General features: G+C 46.1%; 2 protein-coding genes across 2 annotated transcripts; one reads left to right on the top strand and one right to left on the bottom strand.

Annotated features, from left to right (window-relative positions):
• Positions 1-11,127: 11,127 nt before the first annotated feature.
• On the bottom strand, positions 11,128-12,381 carry Actl7b (actin like 7B). Its single transcript, XM_055605371.1, has one exon. It carries the CDS (start codon positions 12,379-12,381, stop codon positions 11,128-11,130), a length of 1,254 nt encoding a protein of 417 aa, XP_055461346.1.
• A 1,663-nt stretch (positions 12,382-14,044) lies between these two features.
• On the top strand, positions 14,045-15,367 carry Actl7a (actin like 7A). The gene has a single exon (XM_055605372.1). The coding sequence runs from the start codon at positions 14,045-14,047 to the stop codon at positions 15,365-15,367; it is 1,323 nt and encodes a 440-aa protein (XP_055461347.1).

The following is a 15,367-nucleotide window of genomic DNA, read 5'->3' on the forward strand; positions in this document are numbered from 1 at the left end:
TTACACAACAAGGACATTTGCTTAACCATGTTTGTAGCAGCTTTATTCATAATAGCCAGAATCTGGAAACAACTCTGATGTCCCTCAATGGAGGCATGGATACAGAAATTGTGGTACATTTACACAATGGAATACTACTCAACAATTAAAAACAAGGAAATCATGAAATTTGCAGGCAAATGGTCGGAACTAGAAAAGATCATCTTGAATGTGGTATCCTAGAAGCAGAAAGACACACATGGTATATATTCACTTATAAGTGGCTATTAGACATATAATATAGGATAAGCATACTAAAATCTGTATACCTAAAGAAGCTAAGCAAGAAGGAGGACCCTGGTTAGGATGATCAATCCTCATTCAGAATGGCAAATGGTATGAACATCAGAAGAGGGAGAAAATGGGGAATAGGACAGGATCCTACCACTGAGGGCCTCTGAAAGACTCTACCCTGCAGGGTATCAAAGCAGATTCTCAGGCTCATAGCCAAACTTTGTGCAGAGTGCAGGGAATTTTATGAAAAAAGGGGGAGATAGAAAGACCTAGAGGAGACAGGAGCTCCACAGGGAGAGCAACAAAACCAAAAAATCTGAGCCCAGGGGTCTTTTCTGAGACTGATATCCCAACCAAGGACCATGCATGGAGATAACCTAGAACCCCTGCACAGATATAGCCCATGGCAGATCAGTATCCAAGTGGGTATCCTAGTAACGAGAACAGGGGATGTCTCTGACATGAACTCAGTGGCTGGCTCCGTTAATAACCTCCACCTGAGGAAGGAGCGGCCTTACCAGGCCACAGAGGAAGACAATACAGCCAGTCCTGATGAGACCTGATAGGCTAGGGTCAGATGGAGAGTGGACTGTGGGAGGGGCAAGGGAGGAGTAGAGGGAGGAAGAGTGGGATTGGGAGGGGACAAGGGAGGGGGCATACAAAGTGAATAAATGATAATTAATAAAAACAATAAATTAATAATAAAAATAAACCTGCCAATAAAAAAGCAAACAAACAAAAGTCTGTTTCAGAATTATCTGAAAAAACATCCAAAAAGCAGAAAAAAGGAACAAAGCAGATTCGATGACAAATCAAAAAATATAACCTTTACCTGACAGTGTAATCTATACTCTTAATTGAAAGGCAAAGATTTTCACATTACTTGTAAGATTTCACACATGCTGCCAAAAGAAATGCACCTCAAGCTGCATGTGAAGACATGAACCTATAATCCTAGCTCTCAGGAGGCTGAGGCAGGAGAATCATTCATATCTGAGGAAGCCTGTTCTATAGAGCAATTTTGAAGCCAGCCAGGAGCACACAGTGGAGTGAGGAAGGAAGAAAGGAGGAAGGAAGGGAGAGTGAAAAGACAAAGAAAAACACACTTTAGATATTAAGAAGCATAGGTGGAGTCATCTTCACATCACAAACCCACAGAGAGAGAAAGAAGAGCCCTACGCTTGAGGTTCCTGTAAGCCACATCTTATGCCATCACAAATTTAGGCCAGGAATGGTGATGCACACCTTTAATTCCAGCACTTTGTGAATTTAAGGCCAGCCTGGTCTACATGCTACATAGTACAAATCATCCAGGGCTACACGGTGAGATCCTGTCTCAAAAAAAAAAAAAAATGTTTTTAAAGGGAAAAGGAACCACCTAAATATCAAAGGAAATAAAAGTGAACTTAACATGGTAGATGTTGAAAACGATGTTTAAGGAGTTTGTAAAACAATGTAGAAAGTGGTTATGATAAGGCATTGTTTTTTTCCCTTTAAAAATATGTGTGCATATCTTAATATATCATTATCCATATGACTTAAATATTAAATATGCACAGCAAAGTCTGATGGGAAATCCATAGAGACATTAGCAATAAATAGTTTTGCAGTTGTCAGCCTGTGGATCACCTCTATCTACTATAAAGATATCTTTCTTATGATAGTTATTTGCAAGATAATCATGTAGAATTGCTATGTATACTCATCCAAGAGGAGGAAAATAAAAAAACAAACAAACCAAAAAAAAAAAAAAAAAAAAAAAAAACAGTTCTCTTCCACCTCTAGTGAACAACAGTCATAATTAGAGTTTAGAGTTTCTAACTCAAAGCCCACTACACAGGAGGCCCTTAATAAGAGCATTGCCGTGCCAACAACTGAGTTTCTTTGAAAGTACCTGAGACTCCAGACCCTACAACTCCATCCTGCCTGCTGGAGACCTCACCTTGGGCCTGGGATTCCATAATTTCCCAAGTAGCGCCACCTGCTGGTCATTAAGTGTCCAAATACATGAGCGTAGGGCGGACATCTCATATTCAAAGTCATGTCCTAAAGCGAAAACTCAACTTTAAGGACAACAACTGTCATTCTTCGGTGAGCCAACAATGGTACAGGAACAGAAAGGACTCACACAGAGGCTGGGAAAGGGTGCTGGCAAGAGTTAGAGAAGACAGGCATGGGAGCTGAGGAGCCAAAGGGCCCCCAGGGGAAACCTCATCTTTCCCAGACTTGCCAAACAGCAGTTCAAAGAGCACAGTCACGCTTTCTCTTGCATCTCTGCCGGCACAGACTCTGAACCACTTACCAAACTCCACTCATCATCAGCTAATCTGGCTGAAGGCCTCAGCCAAAACCAAGAGCGTGCAGGGCGCCTTCAAGCACACTCCCTGCCATTTTGCTTTCATGACATCTGTCACCGTGCACCCAGAGGCTTCCTCTAGAGGCTTCCTCTCATTCAGTCCCTTATTAGTCTCTCCTTTGGCAACAAGTCCAGGTTGCACTGCGGCCCTCAAAAGGAAGAAGGAAGAGCCACCACTTCCAGACAAAGCCCCACACCACGGCAGGTTCTCTTCGGCTAGAGCTACAGGCAGGAAACGGGGTTAAAAGAACTAAAGAACTGGTTGGGAAGTGCAAAATGAAACCGTGCAATGCCACCGACCAGGCTGGGCGATGAGAAGAACACAGAGCCAGCTGCAGAGGCAGCAGAGAAAGGACACTTCCGAGGGAGCCATGCAGCTGCCCAGCCTTGGGCTGAATTCAGCGGCAGACTGCTGCTTGGGTCCTGAAAAATCAGTGTTCTGAAATTGTGACAGATCCTGAACATAGAGCTAATAGAACTAGGACTTTCGTGTGTGTGTGTGTGTGTGTGTGTGTGTGTGTGTGTGTGTGTCTTGTGTAGATGTACATATGCACACCCTTGTGAAGGTCAGAGGACAGCCTGTGGTGTAGTTCTTGAGGAGCTAGCCACCTTGTTTGTTGAAGGCCAGCCGGCTGCCCCAGGGACCCCCTCTCTCTGCCTCCTTGGTGCTGGTTTTATAAGCATACCAGCACGCCCGACTTTCTGTGAGTTCTGAGGTGATCTTCATGTTTGTAAGGAAGCACTCCACCAACTGAGCCATCTCCTGGCTTCAGGGGTGCACGGTGTTTGTTTGTTTTGTTCTGTTTGTTTTGTATTTTGAAACAGGTTTTCTGTATCTAGCCCTGGCTGTCCTGGAACTCAATTTGTAGGCCGGGCTAGCCTCAAATTCAGAGATTTACTCACCTCTGGGATTAAAAGTGTGTGCCATCACACCTGGCTAGGAATTCAGGGTTGTTGTTTTGTTTTCATTGTGCTAGTGAAGTACAGGGGTTTGGGATTTTTTTTTAACAAATAAAATATAATAATTAAGCAAAAACTATAATTTTGAAGTTGGACACGGCAACCCAACAAGAGGAAATGAGTCCCAAGAGCAGGCAAAAGAGTTTGAGACCCTCTCCTCGTTCTCATGGTCAGGAGTACCATAAAATACTAAACTGAAAGCTATAACATATATGCAGAGGACCTAGCACAGACCAGAGCAAGCCCTGGTCTTGCTGCTCCAGTCTCTGTGAGTTCGAGTGGGCCTTGCTAAATTGGTTCAAAGGGCCTCCATCCCCTCTGACTCTTACACACTTTCCACCTCCTCTTCCAGGAATGACGGGTTTTAAAGCAGCTCAGTGTAAACTAGCTCTTGGCTGTAAGGTCTAATTCACTTAGACAAAGAGACGTGGCCTGGGTTTGCATCCCAGATGCAGGTGACATTAAGAGACCTAACAATTCATGTCCACATGTGGAGCTTCTGCGGGGTGCGACCCCATCTCTGCCTTGCATAATACCTAATGCTACTGCCTGACACATCCCTGCCTCTCCTCAGCCTCTCAAAATACTACCATTCTCCGTAAACACATCTCCCTTCTCCCAAGTCATATCATAACCCCCCTCTTGCTTCTTGACACACCCACCATCCCTCTGCTTGGTACAGATGCTCTCACTTTAAGAACCAGGTAACCTGACTTCATTGGGCTATGTCTTTGTTTATGGCCGATGGAGGCAGGGAAGCGAGGAAGTCAGTAGTCTAGTTGGGCCTCCATTTGGGCTCCAGCATGCACACCTTCCTCTTATGATAACGCACACGGCAGCCTACTCCCTTCACCTGAGTGTACTGTGCACACAATCCCTTCTCCACACAACCCATCTAGCCACTCACAAGCCCTCAACCCTGCAACTAGAGTGGCGGTTCTCAACCTTCCTAACACCGCAACCCTTGAATACGGCTCCTCATGTTTCGCAGACTCCAACTTCATAATTACAAGTGCGTAGCTCTTGTGAATCACCAAATATCTGATGTGGAGGATATCTGATATATGACCACAAAGGGTCATGATCCACAGGTTGAGAACCACTGAACTAGATACAAACATTCCTAAGGAAACTGTCATAAAAAAAAAAAAAAAAAAAGCAGAGAAGAGAAACTTAAGACCAGGCTAGTAATTTGCCAAAATTTACCACTTGGACTGGCCTAGGGTCTTTGGTGCTGTGCTAAAATATCACTCAATTCCTATTGTACTTTCCTGTGATAAGTTAAAGGATTCACTTCTATATCTCAAAGACCCGCCAAGATCAAGTGGTTTAAAGCAGATGGAAGGAGGCCAGAAAGATGGCTCAGCCGCTGAAATCACTGTCTGCGCCTCCAGAGGACCCTCTCTCCCACAGCAGCTCCACTGCCTCTAAATAACTCCATTTCCAGAGGCTATGACCCCCTCTTCTGCCCCCTGCAGGCACTGAACTCATGGGGTATATATACATATGCAGGCAAAACAGCCATGCGCATCAAAACAAGTAATAATTTTTTAAAAAGCAAGCATATAGAGGCCTAGTGGTCTTAAGGTTCAGGTTGGCATTTTTGCCTCCACACAGTAACTGAGGCACACAGTTCCCTTCCGTCCCACTGCCATCACCAAGGACATTACCCTTATCTGCACGGACATCATGATGCAAATTTGCACACACTCAGCAGGCTGTGATGTTGCTGGGTGAAATACTGTCCTAGGACCAATACTGAGCATGCAAGTCCATCATGGGTTCAAATACCATTAGAGGATACGCTGTGTCTCCTCTATTGTCTGTTCCTCTCTGTCTTGCCTATGGGCCTTATAATTTTAAGAATTCAGTCTTATTTATTATGTTTTTCTTTATATCAATTTGTATAATATTCTGAGTAATTTCCCTAGACACTAACAAGCATATGTAACAGACCACAGTGGGCAGGTATCCCCCAAGTCTATAGACCTGTGTTCCTTTAGGTGACCCCACTCTTGCCACATTTCATATATAATTTTCTTAAGTGACAGTTTATAACACAAAATTATAAATTTTTACTTCAACTGTATTATTTTAAGATACTTCAGGTTTATAGCATCCAAACAGGTGCCCATGTTCAAACAATCCTAGCATCATCTTCCTCCTTGAGGCTTCGTTTCTTCCTCTATTTCTTTCTGGTTTGGAGAATTTCCTTTGGCCATCCTTAAAGGTTGGCCTTTTCTGAACATACAGTTCATGACTGACAGTTTTTTCTTTTCATTCTCGAAAATCATTGTGCCATGTCTTTATGGTTTACATGTTTCCACTCAGAAGTCTGCTGCCATTCAAGTCAGGGTTCCCCTGTGAGGAGAGCATTGGTCTCTTCAACTGCTCGCAAAACATCTTTGTCCAGTTTGATTTTGTTCTGCGTTTGCAGTTGTTGTTCTTTTGTTCAGTTAACGGTAGATTTTTTGGTTTGCCATTTTTTTTTTTTTTTTTTTGCTGTTTGTTGTTGTTGCTTTGTTTTTGTTTTACAGGGGCTCATTCTGTAGCCCAGCTTGGTCTGGTAAACAGTATATGGATTAGGCTGGCCTGAAACTTAGAGCAATCCTTGACCCTCCTGGTTCAGCTTCCTGAGTGCTGATAGTACAAGAGCACACCACCAGGCCTTGGCTGTACTTGATCTTGAATCTTTTTAGCTTTGGTCAGACTTGGGGGACTTCAGCCTTTGTCTTTGAAAACACTACTGGTCACACCCTTTATTTTCCACTGGAGTTCTGATGGTAGGAATGTTAGATTCTTGGCACTGTCTCCTCCCAGTGAGCTGTACTTATTTTTTACTTTGTTTACATTGTTTCTATGTTTATTGTGTGTGTGTTTGTATGTGCTCACATGGCACAGAGTAGAATGGGTGAGGTCCAAGGACAACTTGCAGAAATTGGTTCTCTCCTGCCACATTGTAGGTTCTGAGGATTCAACTTGGGCCATCAGGCTTGACATAAAGCACCTTTACCTGCAGAGCCATCTCCCCACTCTGTCCCCATTAATTTAAAAAGTACATTCCATTTCTACTAGGGAAGTTATAACGATATGTTCTCAAGTTCACTGATTTTGTCTTATACCAAGGTTCTGAGTCCATCCAGTGAGTTTTTAAAACTTGAATTTGTGTTTTTCTGTCCTGTAATTTGTTTTTACACTTTTTCTTATCCGTGTATGTTCATGTGTATCACACTAGTGTGGAGTTCTGCATGTGAGGGCTAGAAGTTGATGAAGTTTATTCTATAGCTTTCTGCCTTATTGTTCGAGACAAGGTCTTCCACTAACTGGCTATCCAACAAGCCTGGAGGACCTGTCTTTCTGCTTCCCAGCACTTCCACCACAGGCTGTCATGGCTACACCCAGCCTTTCCTATAAGAAACTGAGGATCTGAGCTCATCTCATGCCTGGGCAGCACGCACTTTACCTCCTGGTCCTCTCCACAGACCCTGCATGTTTATCTCCACAGCTTGTTTGCCAACTGTGTTTGATGATAATTTACAACAGCTTATTGAATAATTTTGTGATGCCTGCTTAAAAAAATAACCTGTCAGAAAATGCCAGTACCTGATTTATCTTGTTGTCTTTCTCATACTTATTGTAGTTTTCCTGGTTATTGACGCATATGAGAAGCTTTGGCCCTACTACAAAATCTGTTAGAGTTGTCCCCAACGACAATGGTAGGTGGCATTGTCACATCTTACACTAATTGTAAGTTCAAGGGGCTCCCTAAACAACCATTCACTTAGAGGACTCCCAGAACTCATTAGAATCTATTATACTTTTATGCTTCAAATTCAAAATGTCCATTATCCTCTCTCCTGATATCAGACCACTCTGCCAATATCAATGCTTACTACCACAAACAAGTCTTTTTTTTCTTTTTTCTTTTTTTTTTAAATTTTTTATTAATTACACTTTATTCATTTTGTATCCCTCCCTCCCAATCCTACCCTCCCTCCCCTTTCTGCATGCATGCCACTCCCCAAGTCCACTGATAGAGGAGGTTCTCCTCTCCTTTCTGATCTTAGTCTATCAGTTCTCATCAAAATTGGCTGCATTGCCCTCTACCATGGCCTGGTAAGGCTGCTCCCCCCTCAGGGGGAGGTGATCAAAGAGCAGGCCAATCAGATTATGTCAGAGGCAGTCCCTCTTCCCATTACTAGGTAACCCACTTGGACACTGAACTGCCATGGGCTACACCTGTGCAGGAGTTCTAGGTTATCTCCACGAATAGTCCTTGGTTGGAGTATGAGTCTCTGGGAAGTTCCCTGTGTTCAAATTATCTTGTTCTGTTGCTCTGCTTGTGGAGTTCCCGTGCCCTCCAGCTCTTACTATTTCCCACTTCTTACATAAAATTTCAAGTCTTATCAAGAAAGATGTCCCATGCCTTAGCCCACACTGTTTATATCTTGAGCTGCACTAGGTAGGTATAACTGATCAAATACCTACGTGGTTAACCTCAGCCTTCAAGTTAAGTGACACTGCAGCCCCAGGTCCCTTCCCTAAATAGCAATGTTGATCTTCTGCCATGGTCAATCATTACCCTAAGACTTTGGGTGTGGCCAGCCCAACCCTAAGGAAAGGCACTACTTTGAGGTAAGACATAGGCTACCTTCCAGATGTTAAGGGCAAAGGAAAAAAACCTCCTTTTAGCAAGGCCAAATTCCTTTTCACAACACAAGTGACATTTGATTGAGTTCTGGATATTTTGATATTATAATAGGCTCAGTCTCATTTAAGTTTCCCTCTCCATTTCTTTCAACACTCATTTCATCCAAGCTCCCACAGAACAGCTTACCAAGCTTTGAACACTCAATGGCTTCTCTTGCCCAAAGTTCCAAAGTCCTCCCACAATCTTTCCCAAAACATGGTTATGTCTGCTGTCATAACCATGTTTCTGTCCTGGTTAAGGTTACTATCACTGTGAGGAAACACCGTGACCGAAGCAACTTGGAGAGGAAAGTTTACTATTCAAGTTTGTTATGCTTAGTACTTCCTGTTCATCACTGAAAGAAGTTAGGACAGAAACTCAAACAAGGAAGGAGCTGGAGGCAGGGGCTGATGCCGAGGCCATGAAGGAGCACTTTCTCAGCCTGCTTTCTTACTAAACTCAGGACCCCCAGCCCCGGAGTTGCACCACCTACAGGGAGCTCAATCATCAATTAGGAAAATGCAGGCCTGGTCATATGGAGGCATTTTCTTGATTGAGATCCTCAAAGATGACTTTGGCTTGTGTCGAGTTGACATAAACCTAGCCAACACAGCTCTGCACATCCCAGAAGCACAGCGCTGGAGGGCAGATAGATGAGGAGAGGTGGGGGAGGTGGCACCTGTATATAGAGAAAGCTGGCCTGACTCCAAGGAGCGGCATCTCCATCACCAGCACTATTGGCTTGTCCCACTAATGACACATAAACTTCCATTTTGCTTGAAATATGGACAGTATGTGCCATGCTCGCTTCTAAACAATAGAGTGTCAATTAGAATTCCTCAGAGAACTTTTCAGATATGGGTTCCTTGTTTCTTCCCGAGGTCTATTGACTTAATGGAGAGGAGGTATGTTCAGGTTTGGGTACTGGTGGGGGTTTTTTGTTTTTTGTTTTTGTTTGTTTGTTTGTTTGTTTTTGGGTTTTTTTGTTTTTGTTTTGTTTTGGGGTTTTTTTGGTGTTGCCTCCACAGATTACGATCAGCCATCTCCCCATTTAAATAAGCTGGAGGAGACTGGTTTGTTCTGTAGGTGTAAATCGTCCCACATGGCAAGTTTCAAGTTACTCCTGAATACATACTATCAACTCTTGGCAGCCGCTAAAAAGCAGCCCCAGCATACATACCACAAGACGCATCTCTGCCTTAACTTCCCCACTGGTTAACTGAAAAAAATTAATAAACAGAAAACTCTGTTAATATTTTAAAAAACATGTATATGTGGGTGCCACCACATTCATGAGCCCACAAGTGCAGGTGCCCACTGGAAGTATTGATCCCATTGGGGCTCTAGTCACAGGTGGCTATAAACTACCCAACATAGGTCTGATTAGGAACCAAGCTCAGGACCTCAGTAAGAGCAGTACCTGTTACTAATCACTGAGCCATCTCTCCAGTCCCCAAACAGAAAACTCTTTATGACTTGTATTGAAATCAAGTTGATTTCTTAAGACACCTTGTACAAGCTGAGTGTGGGTGTCATACCTGTAATCACAGCACTTGAGAGGCAGAGAAAGGTGGATTCTCTGAGTTCAAGGCCAGCCTGGGCCTACATAGTGAGTTACAGGCCATCGAGGGGTACCTAGGGAGACCATTATAAAACTAAAACTAAAACCCAACCAACTGACCAAAAAAAAATTTTTTTTAAAAAAAGACATATACAAATGATGCTTGGTAGATACAATTTTTAGTGAGGAAAGATGGGGCAGCCTGGACAGGCAGTGAAGGTGTGGTAGGACTTTAACACTTCGTGTCACTCCAAAAATTTGTGTCCCTGAAAACCTCAGATAAAGCAAGAATCTCCTTCGCTAAAATACTAGCCTTAATTTCAAAGCCTAAAGTTTGACTACTATGAAATTTTAACCCATTTTTCTCTCATTATGTGAAAGTAATTTATATACTTTAAAAAGAGAAGGGTTGGTAATTTTGCCAAAAGGTAGGAAATGAAGGGTGCATTTTGGACACAAATTAACAGGAGACTCCAGTTTACCAGGCAGGTGGCTGTTAGACAAGACCCAGCATCTTCAAGCCTCCCTGCCCTTACCTCTAACATGGATGGTCTCACAACTTGGAATAAGGTGTCTGTTCTCCTGGGTTTTGGAAAAACTCAAACGATGGGGGTACACCTCCTGCTCTCAGGACTCTCCAAGCCTAACCTGAGGGACAGGTCAGAAGTAAATACACAAGACAGTGATTGGTGGATGCTCAAAGGTCTTTGCATCTCTGTGTTAGATCTCTGTGAACAAAATTCTCATGCAGCCATTCTTTTGTGAGAGGAAAAGTGGAGTATTGTTCTTAATATTTTAATAAGAGGCTCCCCAATCTTGGGCCCTCCATGCACCACTGTTCTAGAGGAAGGCCATTGCAAAGGACAGCTGAAGGACAGACCCCGGAGCTGGCACAGGAGATGGGACGTGCTGGCTCAAGTACCTAAAGGATCCGGAGTAGTTCACTCTGGTCTCACTCAGGCACTAGGCATTTTAATGAGACTCTCCGCTCCATGGAGGGCTACTTCAAGCTGCCTTCCTTTCTGGAAAGAAACATTGCCACAGCCAATCTAAGAGAGCTCCGCATTCACATGGCCTCCCAAGAGAAGGGCCGAGTCACACACACTCAACTAAGCACAGGGCTGCTCTTTCTAAACTCAACTTGTTGCCACCCCCATCAGATTTGACCAAGAACTCCAGACCAAACATGACCGTTACAGGTTAAACTTTTATGAGAAATTCTGTGAAGGTATAGTGGCCCCCCGAGGGGCAATCTGCTCTCCAGCTCCCGCCTGTGGGGCCTGCCCCTTAGCATTTGCTGTAGATGGCTGCGCAGCCCCGCTCCTCAAACTCTTCCTTGCTGACCCAGAGCTGCTGGAAGGCCTGCAATGAGGCCAGGATGGAGCCGCCGGTCCACACTGACGTCTTCCTCTCGGGAGCAGCGGCGACCGTTGGGCTGTCTCCAGGGCAGAGGAGACTAAGCTCTCTCTGGAAACGCTCGGGGAAGCCGTCCAGCATGGTGCAGCCACCGCAGAGGAGTACGTTAGCAGCCATCTCCTCCTTGAAGCCAGCGTCCTGGCAGTGGGCCAGGCAGGTGGCCGTGAGCTCGGGGAGGCCGGGCTGGGTGCAGCCCACCAGGGATGGCTTGAAGAGCATCTCGGAGCAGCGGAAGCGCTCCTGGCCGATGGTGATGATCTTGCCATCCGGGAGCTCGTAGTCTACATGCAGCTCCTCCAGGCCCAGGTTCATCTCCTCCTCTGGCAGCAGCGCCGCGTAACAGCACTTCTTCTTGATGTGTTCTATGATGTGCAGGTGGTCGTCCGAGAATTTGTGCCCCGCCTCATTGAGCAGCTGCATGAGGTAGTTGGTGAGGTCGCAGCCCGCGTAGTCTGCACGGCTGGGCAGGCCCGGCAGCAGGTCCCCCTCGGAAATGGGAACCACGTGCGACACTCCGTGCCCACTCTCCACCACCAGCCCGGAGGTCTTGCCATAGGAGTAGATGGACAGCAGCGCCTGAGAGGTCACATGCATGGCAGGAATGCTGAAGGTCTCGAACATGAGTTCAGCATACTTCTCCCGGTTGCTGCTGGGGCTGAGCGGAGGGTCAGACACCAGCACCGCATGCTCTTCTGGGAGGATCTTCATGGCAGTGTGGAAGATGTACTCCCAGATGTTCTGGATGCAATCCCAATCCACCACAATGCCATGCTTTAGTGGGTTAACCAGCTTTAGCGATGCCTCCATGTTGAGCAGCTCATGGCCCACGTACGTCTCCTTGAAGGTGTCGCCAGCGTCTGCAGCCATCTCGGGGCTGCGCTTGCCCACAGTGGAGGAGATGAAGTAGGTGGGCCTCGGCTCTCCGGCGTAGCCACACTTACAGTACTGTGAGCCCAGATCAATGACCAGCGCCTTGATCTTGCGTATTTTCTTGGGCTTCATCTTCACTTGAGTGGAACCTGTGTCCCGGATGCCAGCCTCAGGGGCTGGCAGTGTTCCTGCCTCTCCAAGGTCGCCCTGGGCTGTGCCCACGGGCTTAGGGCTACGGTTGTTCTTTGTCGCCATCTGCCTCCCTTCCTCACCTTCTTACATCCACACCCTAGAGCTCCTGAGGAGAAATGAAAGCCTAACTCCAGCAGTGCCTTGGCAACCACTTAGGTTGTGATGTCATCAGAGTGGTCCATTTAGAAGGGGGCGGGGGAGCTTGTTCTTTTCACCCTCCACACACATTTGTAACTGGTTTGCTCCAGGACAGAGCTAATGACCAGCAGCTTTAGAACCCAAGCTTTCTGTTCCGTCTCGCATGTCTATGCTTGACCACCCAGTGACAATTCATTCATTCATTCATTCATTTCCTCTTTTCCTTGGCACTGATAATTTGGGTCCCTATAGAAAGTCAGGAAGGTACCAGCGTTTCCTGTATGTTATTTTGCAAACTCTTAGGGCTGTGCAGAGCCTCGTAGAGGTTCAGAATTCAACAGCAAAGTTTTTTTTAAAAGAGTGATAATGCTTCAACTGAAGTTCACTCACACCAATTAACCAGGTCTAAAGACCTCTGCACCAAGAGTGGTGGGTATTGGGTCAGTGTGTCCGGCTGGAGAGAGAGATGGTCAAGCAGCCTCAGACATGCATGTTAGGTGTCAACACGTGTGCAGCACATGCTGGGGAGGAGTGCTGTCTATCTACTGGCCATGAAGGCTATGCACCTGAGCCTTAATGCTCCCACTGGTGGAACTCACTAGGGGATGATTTTAATGCACTCTATGACTGATAGAGTGCAAGTCTATGTTCAGAAATAATTGTTACCTATGCATCACCTTAGTGCCCAATATGAGGCAGAAAGGCTTTTCAGACCCCACAGTGGCAGACGATGCCAGTAAGAACTAACTTAGTGTCATTTTGTTTAATTCCTCTAGTGCTTTCTAACCCTGTCTGTCCTTAAAATGACCCATGCCTAATGGGGCCTGATTATCCTCTCCAACAGCCTTACTTCTCCCACGCTCCCACCTAAATCTTTAGGTTCTTCCCCCCGACCACATTGGTCTTCTTGCAGATTCTGTCAGTTGAGGTCAGCAAGCTTCTCTAAAGGGCCAGTCCCATTTCTTTTCAAACAGCCTTTGGGAGAGTCCTTGTGATGTTGAGTCAACACCGTAAGAGAATGAGCTGCTCCGGTAAGTTTACGCAGCACAGGTCATAGGCTGGATCTGGCTGTGTCCCACTGGCCTCTGCACCTACTGTATCCCTAACGCACCTGCCACCAGCTACCTCCTTTAGCTCTTTACACAACTGCTGGCAGCTCAGGAAGCCTCACCTACACCACATCAGCATGGCCAGCCCCTCTCTTCTGATTTTTCTCTAAAATCTTTTCTAAATTCAATTTTTTTTCATAAAAAAAAAAGTCGTGTCTTCCTCCTAGTGCACATAAACTAGAATGTAGACCAGGTAAGGGCAGGATTCTGTTGTTCCTTCTTTGCTGTAGTATTCCTGGCTGCCTTGCATGTCACAGGAATTCAACAAATGTTAACTGAATGAACTACAAAGTTGGGGATGGGGATAGAGATAGTATCTCTATTTACCCTACCACCACTCTCTAGCATCTAGAAAGCATCTGGTCACTGGATTATGTCATAATCAGTGATGTCACTGTTGGGCAGATTCTCAAGCTGTCCTCTGATTTAGGCCTTTCAGGCCTTGTGGCCAGCAGGATCAGGAGCTTTCTGAGAGCAGTATGTCTCTGGACAGTGTGTGGGCTCCACAGGCAGCAGACATAGGGGATGGGCCTGCCACAAGAGCTGGTGACCAGGCCTCTATGCATTCACAAGTCCTCCACACTGCCTCTCTAAAGGATGGCCCAGCAAAGAGAGCAGTGTGGGTCCGTCGGGACAGTGCCGAGGTGGAAGACCCTGCTAAGTCAACTGTGTCCAAAGACAGGCCGAGGCTAGAGGTGACCAAAGCAGTGGTTGTCGACCTTGGCACCGGCTTCTGTAAATGTGGCTTTGCTGGCCTGCCAAAGCCCACTCATATGATCTCAACAACAGTGGGCAAGCCCTACATGGAGACAGCCAAGACTGGGGATAATCGAAAAGAGACCTTTGTGGGGCATGAGCTCTTTAATCCAGAGATACATCTCAAGCTGGTCAACCCCCTACACCATGGCATCATTGTGGACTGGGACACAGTGCAGGACATCTGGGAATACCTCTTCCGACATGAAATGAAGATCGCCCCAGAGGAGCACGCAGTCCTGGTTTCAGACCCACCCCTGAGCCCTCACACCAACAGAGAGAAGTATGCTGAGATGCTGTTTGAGACCTTCAACACACCTGCAATGCACATCGCCTACCAGTCCCGCCTGTCCATGTACTCCTACGGACGCACCTCTGGCCTGGTGGTGGAGGTTGGCCATGGCGTGTCCTATGTGGTCCCCATCTATGAGGGCTATCCTTTGCCCAGCATCACAGGGAGGCTAGACTATGCAGGGTCTGACCTGACAACCTACCTGATGAGCTTGATGAACAGCTCTGGAAAATACTTCACTGAGGACCAGATCAGCATTGTGGAGGACATTAAGACAAAATGCTGCTTTGTGGCTCTAGACCCCATTGAAGAGAAGAAAATCCCTCCCATTCAACATGAGATCCATTATACTCTGCCTGATGGGAAAGAGATCCGTCTGGGCCAAGAGAGGTTCCTCTGCTCAGAGATGTTCTTCAAGCCGTCTCTGATCAAGTCCATGCAGCTGGGCCTCCACACCCAGACAGTGTCATGCCTTAACAAGTGTGACATTGCCCTCAAGCGAGACCTCATGGGGAACATCCTGCTCTGTGGGGGCAGCACTATGCTTCGGGGCTTCCCTAACCGTCTGCAGAAGGAATTGAGCAGCATGTGTCCCAACGACACCCCCCAGGTAAATGTGCTGCCTGAGAGAGACACTGCAGTGTGGACTGGTGGCTCTATCCTAGCCTCACTCCAGGGTTTTCAACCACTGTGGGTCCACCGCTTTGAGTATGAGGAGCATGGGCCTTTCTTCCTGTACAGAAGGTGCTTCTGA

Source organism: Psammomys obesus, unplaced genomic scaffold (assembly GCF_907164565.1).
Source record: "Psammomys obesus unplaced genomic scaffold, mPsaObe1.curated_primary_1811, whole genome shotgun sequence".
Lineage (NCBI taxonomy): Eukaryota > Metazoa > Chordata > Mammalia > Rodentia > Muridae > Psammomys > Psammomys obesus.

Bases quoted from the DNA above. Each gene is read 5' to 3' on its own strand.
- Actl7a (XM_055605372.1), top strand. From the start codon at position 14,045: ATGTCTCTGGACAGTGTGTGGGCTCCACAGGCAGCAGACATAGGGGAT.
- Actl7b (XM_055605371.1), bottom strand. From the start codon at position 12,381: ATGGCGACAAAGAACAACCGTAGCCCTAAGCCCGTGGGCACAGCCCAG.